General features: G+C 35.7%; 1 protein-coding gene across 3 annotated transcripts in view; it reads left to right on the top strand.

Annotated features, from left to right (window-relative positions):
• The window catches only part of ecd (ecdysoneless cell cycle regulator), a 203,429-nt gene that overhangs the window by 3,506 nt on the left and 180,342 nt on the right, over nucleotides 1–19,581 (top strand). For 2 of the 3 annotated variants that reach the window (XM_090398289.1, XM_090398287.1), the window contains exons 2-3: nucleotides 3,452–3,566; nucleotides 9,350–9,452. In XM_090398289.1, the coding sequence (XP_090254415.1) occupies nucleotides 3,452–3,566; nucleotides 9,350–9,452 (218 nt within the window). The remainder of the gene's footprint in view (nucleotides 1–3,451; nucleotides 3,567–9,349; nucleotides 9,453–19,581) is intronic. The other variant, XM_090398288.1, reaches the window with a different exon arrangement.

The following is a 19,581-nucleotide window of genomic DNA, read 5'->3' as shown; positions in this document are numbered from 1 at the left end:
GTGCTTCCCGGTATATTCTATGGCTATAGCTGTGTGTGTTCATTGGGCCAGTTTGCCTGCTTGTGGAAGGAAAAAAAGCCAGATAAACTGTGGAGAAAAATCGTGCTGTCCACTCCCAACACCGGCTAACTTGGCTATGTCTGAGAAAGATCCTTAAGCTCCTTATGTCGGCAACAGGAATCGAACCCAGGCATATGGTTGTGAAGCACATAGCCACTAGGCTGACTGAGCAGATGCTCTTATTTCTCTTGCACTTAATCCATTCTGCTGAGTTATTTTTAATTCAAAATTTATTGTTATAAATTAAATGTACTAATAACTATTCAGTGTGGCGGTTATTAGCACATTCGGGGATCAAGTACATTTTTTTGATTATTTAGGTTAATCATCATAATCATTAAATTCCTGTTATGCATCCCCAGGGAATGTATAGGATATTATGACAGTACTACATTATTACTAACCTATCAATAGTTTTCTTCCAAACAAAAATGTTATCTGTGGTTAAGCAAATATTAATCTGACTTCCAGTATACAGACCGCATATTTATTAATTATAACCAATTTTATAAAAATAACAAATAAACTTGACAAGTTTTGAGAGCCACTGATGAATAAAATATGAAAATATAATTACACATTACAAGTTGTTTTTTTTTTGTAAATTTCAGCTGTCTAGTACAGCATATATCAGAGTGAAAAACACAAAACAAAACCACTGGATCAAACAGTGTGAATGCAATTGCAGTTTAAAGATTAGGTGTTGTGGTGTTAAAGTGTTGGAGAGGCTAGTGAGAGTCAAAATCCAGAATTGGGTTGAAGACATTGGTATGATCTTTGATGGACAGCACAGATTTGCCAAAGAGAAGTCATGTTTTAGTAATCCACATGCTTATTCTAATAAGGTGACAGCTGCATGGACAAAGGAGATTTAGATTTTACATAGGCTTTTGATAGATTACCACTTGATAAGTTCATAATCAAACTAGAGTGGATGGATTTGGATATTAGATTAGTGCATTGGATCAAAGACTGGCTGTCTGATAGGTATCAGCTAGTTGAGTATTAGGGAGCAATATCCCAGAAGAGGAAAGTAACTAGTGATGTTCCTCAGGGGCCATTTGCTGTTTAACCTGTATGTTAATGATATTGACAAAGATTTGGTTGGGGATATTCAGTTGTTTGCAGATGATGCAAAGTGGGATGAACTATGAATAGTAGAGAAGATGTTGTGGTCTTACAAGAAGACTTGAATAGATTGAGTGAATGGGCTTGGGAATGGGGATGCCAGTTCAATGTTGCAAAATGTAAGGTTTTAAAATTTGGAAAACAAAGATGTGATGTAGAATTTACACTTGGTGGGTATATATTGTTGGAGGTGGAGGAAACGAGAGAACTTAGGGTGATAGTGGATAAGGATGTAGAATTTACGTTTGGTGGGATATATTGTTGGAGGTGGAGGAAACGAGATCTTAGGGTGATAGTGGATAAGGATTTGAAATTTAGGGGACACATTGTCAAAATTGTGAAGATAACACAACGAATTCTGGGAATGATTTGGAGGACACCGACTTGTAGAAGTAAGGAGATTCTTGTCCCATTGTATAAGGTTTTGATTAGGCCACACATGGAGTATCATGCACAGATTTGGTCACCTGGTTTTCAAAAGGATCAAGGGATGTTGGAAAGGATTGAGAGGTGACTGAGTAAGGTAGTTTCTGATCTCTGAAATGTCGAATATGAGGAAAAGTTGAGGAGATGCAATTTACAGAGTAGTGGATAGGAGGAAGAGGGGGGGGGGGTGATATGATAGACCTAAAAGTTAGTAAGGGGTTGTTATAGGATCAATGTTGAAGAGCTTTTACAGAAAGCGGTGGGAGATTAGGGGAGAACCAGAGGTCATCCCTGGAAGGATGACCTCTGGTTCTCTTTCCAGGATGGGGAAGGCTGTGAGCAGGGAAGTAAGAAGCAGGTTTTTTGCATGCAGAGTTGTGAACGAATGGAATGCCTTGTCTGAGAGGGTGGTGTCTGCATGTGTTTAAGGCACAGTATGATGAGCTGTGTGTATGACAAAAGGACCTCCTAGATGAGTCTTTGACTCCATGGGGTCTTAGGATAATAATAATAATAATTATTGAGCATTTATAATGCCCCATCTTGACTATTGCGCATAGATCTGGGTGCCAGGTTTTCTTGGCAAGTGATCAAGATGGTAGCAGGTCTATGGAATGAACCTTATGAGAACAGGTTGAAGATTTGTGATACAGAAACTGGTGGATAGGCAGAAAAGGGGTGATGTGATTGAGACATACAAATTACGGAAGGATTTTTACAAGATTAATTCAGAGGAAATTTTTCAGAACAGGTCTGTTGGTGGTTGGAGAACTTGAGGCCATCCTTGGAAACTGAGTAAGATAGTAGTTAGTAATGGTGCATTCACCACTCTCCAAGCAAGTTTTTTGCTTGGAGAGTGGTGAATTAGTGGAATAGGTTGCCTGAGTCTGTTGTAGGTGCCATGACTGTGAATGAGTTCAAAGAAAAATATGATAGACACTGCGCAAAAGTTGGATAGTGATTGTCATGATGTTTAGAGCCTCCCTCGATGACCCTGAGGACTCCTTCAAGTAGTTTAAAATTTTATATTAGTCTTTTACATAGCCTTTGGCCAGAGATACAGGGTAATGCCTTTACCTTCCTACATCTATTTTTGTATTGTAATAAGAAATTTTTATGGATTTCAGTTAACACCATTCCAAGAACACTTCCAGTATTGTAAAAAGTAACATATAATCAAATATAATGCAGCTGTTATGCACTTATGTAGTACTGATACCATGATATCCAGATAAAACAGCAATATTGCCAATTTTCTGGTTTATCTGGAGATGCGTTATGACTGACCATGTCTCCTTGAAAAAACAAAATAATAAATAAAATAAATATGGATATTAATTTTGTGCTTTATAGTTGCTTTTTTCCCCCCTAAATATCTGTCCATATTTCCTTGAAAAAAAAAAAAAAAAAAAAGAAGTAGATGTCATGCTTTCTAATTAAGTAATAACTGTAGATAGAAAGCCGTGGAATTAGTTTTTTGTTTTTTTTTAAACTCATAGATTTTTGTAGCCTGTACTAATGCTGCTAGATATAATCTTTAATCTTAGAGGCAATCTGAGAGTACATTTTACTAAAGGCCACTGAAAGTAAATTATACCCATTTCTCAAGTAAAATTGGTTGAGCCACTAAACCTGGTAGAGCAGTTAAAACCAGTATAGTGAAATATATCTTTTTATGATTCTTGAATAATTTCCATGCTTGTTTATTCTTATTGTAATATAATACTTGACATATTCCACATAGATTAACTGAATGAATTATAAATAATGATTTACTCTTTCTGTGCACAGTATGACAAAGTTTAGTTGTACATTTCAATTATATAAATTTAAATAGGCATCCCTCCACACATCTCTGGATCAACAAACTATGGAGATAATGTAGAGGATGAATGGTTTATAGTATTTCTTCTCCTCAGCTTAACCAAAGAAGATAAAAATCTCATAGTGAAGTAAGTATTTTAACGCTTCCTTATGTAATCAGATTATTTTGCTGCAATTCTGTTTGCAGCCAGCCAGCCACCATTTGAATTCATATCACATGCAAGTTATTTATATATTTCATAAGTCAAGAGAAATTGAAAAAGTTCTAGAAAGAACTGAAAGAGGATTATATTATAGTAGCTGATATTATCATTGAATGCAGTGCTAATGACTCATACTTTACCTGGGGCATATATTCAGGGTGTGTGGTTACCCACAGAATAGCAATATCAATGATATTATATTTTTGCATTTATTCCTGTTGAAGACTCCCCTAATTGTTTTCTGGCTTCATGTGATTCTTAAAATTAAACACAATATACTAATGCTTCATGAAGAGGACACTTTTCGACACATAAACATTGCATCACGTTCACATTAGTAGCCCAGATGTGCAGTCACAAATATGGACTCCTTAGAGCTCTTTGAACAGACATACAGGTAGCACGACATGTCAAATTGTTATCATTCCAGTGGGTTTCAAACCACCCAGAAGGCGAGTCAGGTTGTGTGTGTGTGTGTGTGTGTGTGTGTGTGCGTGCGTGCTGAGACAATAGCACCTCCAAAAATCATTAGTGGTTGTGATTGGTTATTGTGTGAAGCAATCCAATTGAATGTTGTCATTTGTCATGAGTTGCTGTTTAATGTTTTCTGTGTTTCATCTGTTTTCCATGCGTGATATGTAAACTGACGTGTTTAGGATACAAATATTATTACATGACACCTCCAGGTTGTCCAAAGAGTCATCAAGGGAGGCCATGTACTCTACATCTCTGTTTCTACCACTCGGTCCACCAACTACAACTAGCACAGCAACTACACCAACGCCATCTACCGTTCACCACCACTAGTATTTCCACAGACAATCACAAACATCTATACCCACAGTGGGATTCCAACCCACAGGCTTTCGTAGAGAGCGGATTGTTCAATATTGCATTGGACCAATTAAGATGACTGCTTATGTGCTATACACTATTAAAACTTCCACACATTAATAAAAATGCAATTATTCAGTCAAATCGATGTGAATTTTGGTGGAGATTGCCACATGACAGCACACCCAACCTAAATGGCCATGCGACACCACTGAACTTGACTAAGATGGAGACTGATGATTTAGCTTGTAAGTTTGTTCGTGAACTAAAATATATACATGCTATGTGGTTTATCAGAATATTGGTGACGAGAATTCCTCTATAGTGGAAATATTAGGGTATTTGCACTATTGCTTAGTATATTACTTGTGTAAATGATGCTTTAATTGGATGCTGCATATTGCTGATGAGCTAACATGGTTATTCAGGATAAACATCAGCTAAATTGCAGACAAAGTGCACTAGTGTCTAATAGCTAAGGATGAACTACATTTTTATCTGTATTTGAAAAAATGACTACAGCCAAATGTGGACATAAATTTATTGCCAGCATACTAAGAAATTATATTACATAAAATAAGTTTTATAAATTTCGTACAAATTAAATTGCAATACGGGCAAACATTACAAATTCCCTAAGGACATAGTTAAGGAATTCATGTACAGTGCTTACAGAAAACTATGTGGAGAGACTATGCAGCTCTCACATGTAGCTCCAAGTGATTCAGGAGTTCTTAAGCAAACCGGCCCATTCCTTCTTCAGAACAAAGATAAGGCATCGCTTGTTTTCTGGAGGGGAATTTCAAGCACTGTGCATCTCCCTATTGTGTCCCAAATGTGTTTTATCAGTTTAAGATCTGAGGAGCATGCTGGCCACTCTATTCGATTAATATCCTTGGTCTCCAGAAGTATCTCCACTGCTCGTGTATGATGTGTTGTGGCATTTTTGTGATCCATGTTCTCAATATCTTGATATTGAGTACAGTGCAAAACATGCAGCATATCCCATTTCTTATTACCAGACTTATGCAGACACTCTCTGAATATTTGCATGTTGCAAGATGTGAAATTTACATGGCATGTAAGGCATCCGAATACTTTTGTAAACATAGTATATATCTGGCTGGCATTTCCAACACATTTCTTTCATGTAACGCAAATTTTTTTTTTTTTGCCTTCCACTAAGGACAAACAAGATCTTCTTTTTACTCCATTAAGAAGAGCATTAGTAAACATCAATATAACATGTGAATCACATATATTATGGCTCAGCACAGCAGCTTCATCAGAAAGTCCCAGCCTGAAATCCCATAGAAGCCACTATGTTTTTTTTAAAAAAATTCATTATAGCAAATCTTCCTGGATAGCAAAATCTTAGTTTGGTCTCATTAAGTTTCTGTCATGCTGTTTGTCTCTCTCTCTCTCTCTCTCTCTCTATATATATATATATATATATATACACATACAGGTATCCCTTGATATATGCAGTTAATTAATCCTCGATGGACACCGCATCATTCAATGTTAAGAGAATTAATGGGAATAATTATAATGAATCCTGCAAAATATAAAAATTTAAACATTTATTTTTTAAGGTGACATGTATTTATATATTCTATTTATACATATTTGTTACATAAAAACTTATCTAAATATTTGTTTTTTATAAAAAAAAAACTTATCTAACGTAAATTGAACAGTGGTAGCTTTTTTTTTCTCCTCCATGATTTTGCGATAACAATCAATTTGTTTATCTAAACTGTGACTCTTCAAATGTTTGCTTTGTTTTATACGTTATCAAACCTTTTAATAATGTCAATTTTAGTATCCAAAGTAATAAGTTTTCGTTTGTTACTCTTTTTCGAGGCCATGGTTACGAAGTGTAATGCTTTAAATAATTTGAAAATTACGTGATATACTGATAGGACGTAAGCATACACTGTAATACATACACATATACGTCTGTACGTGCCACACTCTGCTGATAAATTGAAGCACTGGGGCCGAGAGTGAGTTACTAATGGAACATGACTCATACCATGTGATCTGATCGGTGTCGTTGACCAAGTCTAACCTTTGCTTATTTTCAAACCTTTTGGGCCGCACTAATTAAATTTGATACTGCATATATCAAGTTTATGGTCATAATTTTTTTTTGCACTAATCAAAACCGCATTAATCGAAGCCGCATATATCAAGGGACACCTGTATACAGTAAGTTATGTATGATGCTGATGAGGTCATACTATCAGTTTCTTGATACAACAAAATGTGTGCAACCTCATAGGATCTAAGAAATCACTGACAATTACACACAGTTTTTGGAATGTAATCTGCAGCTTAAGCTAGATGTTAAATTAGTAGTGGTGGTTTCAGCCTCTTGAAAGAGCAGATAGATTACAGATTGTAATTTGGTCATGCACAGCATCAATGTTGGTGTAAAAAGTGCCCTTAACATTTGTGTGCTTTTATTCAAGAAATATGTACCATCCGACCACAGATGCAAGACCCTCGGCTGACAATGTGCAAGAAGAGTCAATTCATGTTGAAGAGGGAGAAAGGAATAAGGCGATGTACGAATTCATTACCAACATGCAAAATGACGTGCCTTATATGTAAAATTTTCCAGCTGTTGTACAAGCAAAATAGTTACCACTTTTAAAACTAGAATTTTCATAAAAGAAAAGCTAATTTTCCAACATTTAATAATAAACACTCATCCCACGAAACACATTGCTTATCCTATTATCTGAATAGGTTCACCTTCTTCTGCCATATGCAGAAGTGTTGAGCGGTCTCGCATCTGTGGTCACACAGTAGCTTTTAATCATCATAAATTCTCATTTGAGCAGGATCCTCATTTGTGCTGGCCTTGTTGGCCAAGTGGTAAATTAGTATATCTCTTCTCCAACCCTGTAGACTGCTTGCTCAAATTCTTCTTATGGGATATGGATGTTTGTGATTGTCTGTAGGTGGGAGATGAATTTCATTGCCTAATATGAGACCACCACCTGCTTATTGGATCTGAAGTAGCTTGAAAAAAGGTTCCATGTTGGGTTTCTAGAGTACAGTTTCAGATTATCTAAAAACTAAATGAAAATACAAAAATAAATCTTTAACCTGCGCATGGCACTAAAAAAAAAAAAAACATGCCAAATATGGCATAGCAGAGTTCATTAGAGGTATCTAACAACTGAAAATGAATCGCTTAAGCATCAGAGGAGCTAGATAACACAAACCACACCATATAGCCTAAAGAGCTGCGAAGAACTGATTGTGCCAGCAATCACCATCCTCACCATCCCTGGTGTCCCATTATTAGGTATCCATGTGAACACTGAACAAGAATGGTTTGCAATCTGCAATTTAGCTGACCAAAGAAATCTTACTGATTTAAATCATGCACAAATAATGTGTTAAAACAAAAACAGATGTCATGTTGGTTGGGATGTTGGCAGCTAAAAGAAGGACCTTAGTGACCATTTTCATCATTGAACCAGGATCAACAGGATAAAAGAAGTAGCATAACATAAGATCAGCATAAGAAGCACAAGTGCAAAAATGGTGAAGTTAGCTGAAGAATCACAAAATACACTTTCATACATAATTGGTGTTACTAAGATGAAGAAGACATAAACAGATAGGAGACTTCTAAACTGTAGATGTTACATGCAGAAAATAATGATCACAAAAAAGGGTGCAATGATAGAAAAGTCATAACTGCTGCATGTTATATTCAAGAAATTAAAGTGGCAATCTTAGAGAAGAAGAAATCATATCTAAAGCCCCTGGTAGTAAATGAGTAAGTATCATTAGAGAATACAAAGAAACATGTAAGAAAGCTAAGTTAATGTGTCAAACTAACTAAGGTTATGGAAAGATATGGGGAAAATGGAAAGGATAAATATCATGAAGGTGACAAAATGTTCTGGAGGCTTTTGAAATAGAGGAAGAGTACTATAAAAGGGATCACAGATTATATAAACAGCTGAAAATAAAGATATTCTGAATATCTGGAGTAATTATCCTAAAATATTGTTAAATGGTAGTGATAGAACAGTGGTAGAAAAAATTCAACAGTACAATTAAGGGTACTCTTCACTACTTGAGATAGAAAATGCCACCAGAAATCTGAAATGTAGAAAAGCTTCTAGAATAGATAATATTCAACTAGACATACTCAAATATGGAGGTATAAAAGTTTTGCAGTGGATAATTCAAAGTTTTACACTGCATAATTCAAAAGGTTAAATTCTTGATAATTGGAGCAGATCTCTCGTACTACCTATCTACAAACTCGTCCACAGTGTTTTAAATCTATTGGAACTTTGAATCTGAGAGTTGGTTTAAAAATAAAAACTGATCAAAGGAAAGAGATAACAATGTGAGGAAAATTAGGAGGTGATGATGAACAGAAGATATTGGTAGAATCAGATTAAAAATGAAGATAATAGGAAGGACCTTGACATTGTTAGCATTCAGGAATGTATCAGCAGAGCTAATCTAAGTTGATATGGTCACTTAAAAACATAATCAGAAAGAACAGATTAGCAGAACAGGTGTTTTATGTCAGGATGGAAGGTAAAAGATGGCCTACAGAAAGACCAAGATCCAGGTGGATGCAGTGTGAAGTTCCCTAAATGACCAAATTATAATATTTTAATATTGGCATCTTGAATATAACAGATCAATTTGTGGAAAAATTGTTATGGGGAACTGGTAGTAATATAATCCTTTAGTAGTATTATAGCACACTTGGACATGTTTGATATTTATGGGAATTTGATGATTGTTTTTGTACTTCCTCCTGATTAATAAAAATAGATTTCATCACTTTCTTTTTGGTTTGCTTTTGGATATACTGATATTTTCAGATATTTATTTTACAGACTAGAAGACAATGATGGTGAATTTTTGCTGATTGAAGCTGCAGATTACATTCCAAAGTGGCTTAATCCTGACACAAGTATAAATAGAGTAAGTACAGATATTTTATTTCTAATAATTTCTTCTTTAGAAGTGTGTATTTGTACATGACGATTGCTAGTACTGCAAACCATGAAGTTTGAAAGAAAGATATTAGTAAGTTATTTTTAATCCTGTCCACAAAAGGTTGTAAACCTATACTGCAGTGGCTGGTCTGTTAGAGATATGTGCTTCATAGTTCTCAGACCACTGTGAGCATAGTGGAGTCAACATCTTAACATATTGACTCTACAAGGTTCTTAGAATAATCCACAGATGTTTTTGTCCATTCTGTATTCTATAATTTTTTTCATGTAGTACTATCATATCCTGTACACCCCTTGAGGGTACATGGCAGGAATTTGATGATGATGATGTTTTTGTCCATATAGCTGTAGTGAATTCCTGCAGTCTCATGAAATTTTGATGGAATCTCTCTTTCCTGAACATCTTGTTCCACTATTTCCTATATATGTCCATCATCTGATCAAGATGTAGGTGATAGAGGATATCGGTAAATAAATGAAACTAAAGTCACTGTCATGTTTGTATAATCACTGCTTTACAACACATACCTTAATCCTTTTGGAAGTGTCCATTGCATACATGGTGAATGATCAGCACGAATCAAGTATACTTAGTTGGTAACAATATGATAGTCTTCAAAATTCAGCGACTGCTCTACTAATTTGAAGGGTCTACTAAAGAATGCCAGGAAAACATGTCTTAGATGATCTCTGCTGCCTTTCCTTGCAACCAGGCATGATGCTTCATGTTGTTGTCACTATACAGTTGTCCTTCGATTCGCATTGAATAGTAAATCAGATTTCATCACTCTATGCAACCATTCTGCTGTATCATCCAGTGCTGCTGCTCCTTTGTTCATTTGATTTCCAATTAAACAGGCCTAGTATATCCCAAATAGTAGTATGTTTTTATATACCATTTGGGATGTCTCACATATGGTATGCAACTCTTTTTGCTCCTGATTTCAATTCAGTCGTTTTATTAGTTGTATCACATCTGTTAGCCTTTACAATCCAAGTTGATCCCTTTTCTTTATCTTGCATTGATCATCTGTTTCAGCCATATGCTTGATGCTGATTTAATGTTATCTATTTATCAAACTATTCTAATTAAACCTAACAGTATTGCATGTGCCCATCTTAGCAGGCAAGTTTCCAAGGTATTCTTGCCAGTCTGTTTGACTTCCTCTGTCAAACAGACTTTCCACTGTCATTCCTCATTTGAAATTGTATTTTTTAGTTCTGAAATCAAAATATTCAAAATATTTTCTGTTAAATCATTTTTTGTTGTATAAAAGTTTACTTTATTATCACCAGTCCAGAGATTTTGAAAATGAGTTACCCATTTTTCTAAATCTATTATTTGTATTTTACCTTTTCTTTTATTACTTTGTTCGTGTATTTTATAGGTTTTTGGTTATGGCTTAGTTATATCCTTTTCTAGTTCAGTTATACAAAATTTTTCCATCTCTATGTTTTTTCCTTCTTCTTTTGCAGTTGTACTCTATTTTTGTTTCTATTGTCTTGGAATTGAGCCATTTCTGGTAATTCTCTATTTTTGTTTTTATAATCGTTTCTATTTCTTTGTCCCAGTTTCATAGTCTTCTTTGTCTGTTCCATTTATTCTTTATTCCTAAGCTTTCTTGTCAGGATTTGATCTTGATCACTGATTTCTGCTTTTAAATCAGTGAATTTCTGATATTGTTGCCTATTATGGGGATCTTGTAATGAAGAAATTTTGTAACTCAGTTGATAGTTATTTTCCATTTATTTATATTTAGTTTTAATTTAGTTTTTTTTAAACTGGCCATTTTAGTTTAAATTGAATTTTCCAATACAATGAAATGGTTAGAGTTTAATTCAAGGCCTCAATATATGCTGACTTCTAGGATTAACTCCGTTAATTTAAAATTCGGGATAGTGTAGTCAATAACTGAGTTATATCCTCTGGCTGACCATGTATATTTATTTATTTCTTTATGTTTAAATACTGAGTTCATTATTTTCATATTATAAATGACAAAATCTTACAGTTTATGAGAATATTAATTACCAGTATCTTCACCAAATCTCCCTATTCTTGTTTTGTATTTCCTGTTTCCTAGAGAACATAAATTGTCTTGTTCCATTTACTACTGCTAAATAAATTCATTGCAAAGGCTGATCTGTAGTCATTTCAGGATTGATTATATATTTTTGCATATGTGAAATTCATTTTTATTTTTGGGAAGATACACAGTAAATTGTGAAGCAAAAGTTAAATATAACAGGACATGAAGAATATTCCAAATAATACAATAGACACGGTAAGTCAAATGATGCAAAGGTTGCTCCATCACAGTTAGTCTGCTAATGGCACTACAATCATTAAAGGATTAACGGCAGAGAAGGGTAATTACATAATGAAAGGTAGAATGCTGATGATGTTTAGATCCATAAAAATGCTAAGATAGCTGACTCTTTCATCCAGCTTGGCTGGTAAGGAGGTTAAAATACTGTAATCTTTATGAAGAATTTTGAAAATATTAAAAACCATCTCCAAGACAATGTCAAGATAAAACTAAGTGAATAGATTAAAAAAAAATGACAACATTATCACAAAAGAAATGTTACAAGCTGTGCTGATGTATTTTGCAAGAAAATGGAGAAAATTCATTTTAACTATTACTAAAAATGTGCTGTATGAAAATACTGACATTGACAGTGATAACTGAGGTGAAACTTATTACTGCTGTTTGAAAATAGTAAATCTGAAAAAAAATGCATATCATACTGTTAACAGGTGGATACTGGCTATCCACCACTCACAAAAAAGAAAAAAAATCAAGACTAATGAAAATGAAACCTCTCCACATAGGAGCCAGGTGATACTACCAAAAAGAAATAATGAAAACATTCTTGCAATGGAATTGTCAACGATTCCAACAAAACATCACTGACATCAAAGCTGTCTTGTAGAAGTATAAATCGATATGTTTCTGCCTGCAGGAAACTTGTCTAAAGCTGAGTGATCTGGCATTCTGTAATGTTACCATCAGTCACAAGGAGAGGACTGGAGATGGATCTACCCAGAGAGGAGCCACCAGCCTTAACATGAACATAGAAGCAGTTGCTATCTGATCTCATTTGGAATTCTAATAGCAGCATGTTGCATATGCCTTCCTTCTTTGCTGCATATGTATCCCAAAAATGACCTTGATTATGGCATATTGTAGTTACCATCCCCATTACTTTTAAATGGGGATTTAAATGGACACAATATTTTGTGTTGTAGTGCCTACACAAACATTAGAAGAAGACTGGTTGAGCTTATGCTCAGCAACAATAATCTCTCCCTCTTAAACACAGGAAGCAATACCTTCTTCCATATGCCTACTCCTACTCAGAAATTCACTGCCATCATCTTAACTCTGATCATCCTCCTTTTTCCTGTTTAAGTGGGAAACTGATAACCTATTTGGGAATGATCTAACCTATTCCCATGATATCATCCTTTCTGCATTGGCAACCATGTTCTGCATCACGAATGTCAGTGGAAAATTGAGCAAGCTGACTAGTTCACCTGTTCTTCATTAGCAGAATTCTACAGAGAGATGGTCACTTCATCTCCTGTCAGTGATCCAGTGAATCATGTAATGAAGTGTATTATACAATCTGCCACAACTGCAATTCCTAAAACATCTAGTTGGTTTCCATACTTTCCTAAGCCACAGTGGAATGACAGTTGCACAGCAACCAAAGAATCCCAGAGAAAAGCTTGAAGTATTTTCTGCAGATACCTCACTACAACAACAATCCTAATTGCTTTCAAATGTGCTTGAGCCTAAACAAGATACATCTATCCACAGAGCCAGAAGGAATCCCAGATCCAATATGCATTTTCTGTAACAAGATCCACCAACAGCAAAGAAATATGGGAAAAAATCCAGAAAATGAAAGGCAGATATGCTATCCATCAGCTCCAGCTTAGAACATAATGACTGCACAGCTCCTCAACAGCATTTGGAGAGATTTTTGCTAGAACATCAGCATCATCATCTTATCCCCTAAGTTCCTTGTCCAAAAAACCAAAGCAGGAAGACAACAATCACTATATTTGTGCTATATTCACTTTTCTTGGCTTTCGCTAATCTCTTTATCACTTACACCACTGTTTTTCAAACTTTTCTGAGTGCAGCCCACAACTAAAAATACATTTTACATTGTGACTTGGCATACAACACACACACACATACACATATATGCACAAGAGTGGTGCAAAGACAAAAACCTGATGTATCAAACTATCGACCAATCAGTATCTCAGGAGTGCTGGTGAAAAGTTTGGGAAAAATTGGTTAGGGCTCGCATTCAGAAATGGGTTGGCAGTGAATCTCTACTTTGCAATGAACAGCATGGGTTTACTAAGAAAAGGTCATGTTTTAACAACTTGCTCACATTCTATAATAATGTTACCATTGAACTAGACAAAGGGAATGGATACACCATGATGCTTTTGGATTTTCCTAAGGCTTTTGACAGAATACACAATGATAGATTGTTGCGTAAAGGGGAGAATATCCATTTGATTATAAAATATTAGTGCGAATAAGAGAATGGTTGACTAACAGATATCAAAAAGTGGTATATATGGGATATGTGATTCTGTAAGATTAAGGTAACCAGTGGTGTACCACAAGGATCAGTAATGATATTGGGAAGGAGTGGACAGGCAACATACAGCTATTTGCTGACAATGCGAAGATAGGTAGGGTAATCAGGAATGCTGCTGATATGCAGTACTTGCAGAATGATTTGAATAGGCTGGAATTGTGGGTATGGGAAAATGGATGTCAGTTCAATGTGAGTAAATGTAAAGTCATGCATTTTGGCATGATTAGATATCCATTGTCGTATTAAATTGGTGGAATTATGTTAGAAGAAACTGATCAAGTTAGGGATCTTGGATTGTTAGTAGATAGTAAGTTGAAGTTCAGGGGCCATGTAGTAAAGATTGCAAATACAACTCAAAAGTTAATTGTAATGCTGAAATGAACTTTCATGTGTAAAGATAAGGATGCCATTTTATCTCTTTACAAGGCCTTGATAAGACCTCACTTGGACTGTTGTGTGCAGGTCTGATCTCCTGGTTTCCATTGTGATTCTGATACAGTGGAGAGAGAGAGAGAGAAAGAGAGTGCAAAGTACAGTGTTAAAAATGACACTTGGAAACAGGAGAAAAAGAGGTGATATGATTGAAACTTACAAACTTCTCAAAGGGTCATACAGGATCTTGGTTGATGGAATACTCAGTTGTTGAATGACTCTTATCTCGAACAAATTGGTTTCCGAACAGAATTTCGGTTCCCGAACAGGCAAACCGCAACCACATGCTCTGCGGGCTGAGATTACGGTGGGAGAGCGTCAGTTACGCCGTAGCCTCTGCTCAGTGCAGACACCTTCTGAAATTTCTGGAGAATTAATTAATTTAAGACACCTATTATATATTATTATAAGGTGCCTCCATGGAAAAAGACTCATCATGGGAGAGAGACCCAACATTGCATACTAACCATTATTCACACAATACCTGTCATACTTCCCCTTAAATTCATTCACATTCTTGAATTTTCAGTGCCTTTTCTTGATTTTCTTTGTATTTTGTGTTTTTTTTTTTTATAAATTATTATTAAATAAGCCGCTGTGGAGTTGAAGAAGGATAGTGATAGCAGCAAAGCGAAAAGAAAAGTGGCTTGAACCACGATAGAGGTGAAAAAAAAAGAAATCATATCCAAACATGAAAATGGCATTCTGTCTTGGATCTTGCTATGCAGTTCGGTATGGCGAAATCAATGATCTGTACAAAACTCAAAAATAAAGAGACAATCAATTTTCGTCTATATTTTATCTATTTATTTGTGTTTATTCTTGAAGTGAATGATGACATAATTCAACTTATAGAAAGTTCCCCTGAAGAGTTGACCAACGAAGAATTGGTCGAACTGGAGGAACAACTGTTGCAGAAGAGGAAAACAGTTGTTCCTCCGAGAAACAGGAAGAGGTAGTTAAACAATTTACAGTGAAGGGTCTTGCAGAAACGTTCTTTGCAGTTAGCGATGTTCTCAAAATGGCTGAAGACATGGACCCCCAATGTTGAACGCTACTTAATAATATAAACGAAAGTATATGATGTGTTTGCTTGCTATGAACAAATTTATGATGAAAAGAAGAAGAGGAATAAGCAAAGCACATTGGACATTTTCATCAAAAAAAACAAAGGTTACACCAGAAGAGCCACAGCCTGATCATTCACACAGGGAAGGTAATGAAGATGTGATTGTGGAGAGATTTGGGTGATTATTCTCCTGTTTTATAGTGGCACTGTAAAACTCAAACTTTACATCGATTTTTTACAGAGGTCAAGTCCCATGAGAATATTGTAAAAATAACCTTGTTTGTCTCTGTATGTTTTATGCTAGATATTATTGTAAATAATCCTATGGAAATTAACCGTATTTACTCCTTTAACGACAATATTTTAGAATGTCAAAAATGAAGGCAATGTTTTGCCACCAGAATGTTGTGCAATAGCTCTCTGTGAGGGCATAAGAAAGGTTGTTTACAAATTTTGTTATCATCATCATCAAATTCCTGCCATGTACCCTCAAGGGGTGTACAGGATACGATAGTACTACATGAAAAAAATTACATCATTACTAACTTCCTATCTACAATTTTCCTCCAAATCAGTCTGTTACTTGTCAAGACTCCAACATTATCAGATCTTATATTTCTATCGTCTAAAGCACTTTGTACTGTATCAATCCACCTATATCTCGGTCTTCCTCTGGGTCGTTTTGCTGCCAACCTGGCAGAGAACACTTGTTTGGCTAATCTTTCTTTGCCCATTCTGTTTAAGTGACCATACCATCTGAGATTAGCTCTGCTAACGCATTAATGGATGCTGACAATGTCAAGTTCTTTCATAATATCCTCAATTTTAATATGATATTGCCATTGATGCCATCTGTTCATGCCTATAATTTTCTCAGGACTCTCATATCTGTGGTCTCTATTTTAGTGTTCTGATTAATTTCTCTCTTATTCCATATGAATTTATTCAATTGACTTCCCACCATACCAGCTTTGCTGATTCTGTTCTCTATTTCTATATTTAATTTACCATCCTCAGTAAAATCGTGCCTAAGTAGCTGAAATGTTTTACTTGTTCCACAGGTTCTCCATTCACAACACAATTGACATTTTCAATGATTCTGCCTATTTTCATTGTCTTTGTCTTTTTATTGCTGACCTTCATACCATATCTATTACAACAGCTATTCAATTTAGTCAGAGAATCTTGCAGACTTGTAGCATATTTATTTAGAAGTATAACATCATCTGCATAAAGCAAAGAGCTGACATTAACATCTCCAATTTTGATATCATGTTTAATACCACTTTCCTTCATAATGTGATCCATATAGATAATGAATAACAGAGGGGATAATGTACATCCTTGTCTCACACCAGATTTAACATTAAACAATCTTCCTGTACTTCCTTCAATTCTAACTGCTGACTTGCAACTCAAATAAAGACTAAGTATTGCTTGATATAATGCCCCATTGACACCATATAACTTCAGCGTATTGAATAGCGTCTCTCTTGGCACCTTGTCATATGCCTTTTCCAAATTGACAAAACTTAAATACAGATCTCTGTTATATTCCCATGCTTTCTCGACTATTTGTCGTAAAGTGAAGATCTGATCCTGATAGCCTCTATTTGGCCTGAATCCAGCTTGTTCTTCACCAAGCTTTTCTTCCACAATTCTTCTCAACCGTTTCTCAAGTATACTTGCATCGATCTTACCAGGAACACTCAGTAGGGAAATACCTCTGTAATTCTCACATTCAGTTTTATTTCCCTTTTTATATATGGGTACTATGAGAGCTCTACTCCAATCATCGGGAATTCGTCCCTCTGTCCAGGCTTTCTGAACTATGCAGTGCAGCCACTGTAAGACTCTTATACCACCATACTTCAGCATTTCTGGTCGAATATCATCTACTCCTGCTGCCTTTCCACATTTCAAGTCTTTGATGGCTTTTTCTACTTCAAGTATGGATATGCATGGTCAGTGTTTTTTACCACTGTGCTATCATCACTGCTTGTTTCTTTTAGCAGTTTTTCAAAGTAATTACTCCATACTTCAAGGATATCTTTTTCTCCTGTTTTCATGTCAACTTTATCATCTCTAATTTCTTTTATTGCACTCTTTCCTCCATTTCTGAACTTTTTCAACAGCCTCCAGAATGTTTTGCCATCTTCCTGATATTTATTTTCTATATTCTTGCCAAAGTCTTCCCATGACTTTTGTTTAGCTAGTTTTACACAGTATTTTACTTTTTTACATTTCTCTCTGTATTCTCTATGAGCACAAGCTGACTTATTTGACAGGAACTTTTGATGCTTTCTTCTTTTCCTTCACTGCCTCTTTAACTTCCTGTGTCCACCAGGGAGTTCTGATTTTTTTTATCTTTGCAGACAACCTCACCACATGCCTCTCTGGCAGAATCAGTCAATGTTTTCTTCAGAGTTTGCCACTGAATCTCCAATGTTAGATTCCTGTTCTCAAACTCTTTCATTTTTTCTTCAATAATGTTTGTGTATTTTAGTCTACAGTTCACATCTGAGAGCTACTCCACTTTTATTTGCTTTAAAACTTTCTTACATGTTATTCTTTTCAATATGAAATTCAATTTTATCCTGCTCAAGACTAAATAGTGATCGCTTCCAATTTCAAATCCTCTGTGTACACTCTGGTGTCCTGCACCAGGGAGAAAAAATCACTATCAACAATAACATAGTCAATGAGACTTTTCTTATTCCCAGCCTCTTCTCTCCATGTGAATTTGTGCACATTTTTATGTTGGAATACGGTGTTAGTAATAACCAGTCCATGTCCTGAGCAGAAATCCAACAGATATTTGCCATTATTATTAGCTTTGCTCTTTTCTCCAAATTTTCCCAAAACATTTTTGTATGTCTGACAATCACTTCCTACTCTGCTATTTAGATCCCCAACGATGACCAACTTTTCTTTTTTCATTATGTCAGTAGCTTTCTCTTGAGCCTCAAAAAATTCCTACACTTCTAACTTAGTAGAACCTTCTGTGGGACCATAGGCACAAATAAGTCTCATTGTCCAGTTCCCCATTCTCATATTTGCCCATATTACTCTGCTTGAGACTGACTGCCATTCAAGAAGATTAGCCTCATATTTTGTGTTGAATACTATGGCTACTCCTTCTTTTCCTTGATTGTCATTGCCTGAATATAACATTTTGTATTTATTGCTCAGAAAGATCTCACCAGTTTTTGTCTTTTTTGTTTCAGTCACCCCTATTATGTTGATCTGGTACTTATCTAATTCCTCAGCTAGCTCCATTTCTTTGCCATTCAGTCTTCTTACGTTGATAGTACCGATCTTTAACTCTGGTGATGTTGAGTTGGGGTTTGTTTTCAGATTTGTTCCAGTAGCTGACTTTTCGCTGTTCGCCCTGGTTCCCTGGCGAAAATAACGGGGGTCTTGTTTAACTGGGCGAAGTCCCAGCCGGCATGAAATTTTTTCATGTTGTACCATCATTTTTTTTATTTTCGTTTAACCAATAAGAATACAATTTCAGCTAAATCTCAAATTGCCAGCTCATCCTCGTTCGTTCAATATCCAAGTAGATACCCAACAGGGTGCACATCGAGAAGGTGAGGATTGGACATTAGGTCAGAAGCCATGGTCGGTTCTCCGCATTCCTTTAAAGGCTATGCGGAGGTCTCCTCTCAGTTATACAGCTTTGACCCTTAAGCACCCCTTTTGTGTGTAAGAGAAAGTGTTTACAAGCTCTGTGCATAAACACTTCTAAAGTCAGTCTAAAAGGTTCAAAAAACTTTACGCTGGCCAGCAACTTACGATCAAAAGAGTGCACGGAGAAAACAAAGTGCGGGTTGAACTTAAAGGAAGATGAAGGAGTCGTGCCGAATTCTTCGGGGTTTAACTATCCTTAGTGCCATAAACCGAGATCGCAAAATAAAAGCGGACTGAGCCGACCATAAGCTGAATCCAAACCAGAGCA

This window comes from Typopeltis vanoorti, chromosome 9 (assembly GCF_054136105.1).
Source record: "Typopeltis vanoorti isolate ZY-2024b chromosome 9, IOZ_Tvanoo_1.0, whole genome shotgun sequence".
NCBI lineage: Eukaryota > Metazoa > Arthropoda > Arachnida > Uropygi > Thelyphonidae > Typopeltis > Typopeltis vanoorti.
The sequence above is the reverse complement of the archived record's forward strand: the minus strand, read 5'-3'. Positions and strand labels throughout refer to the sequence as shown.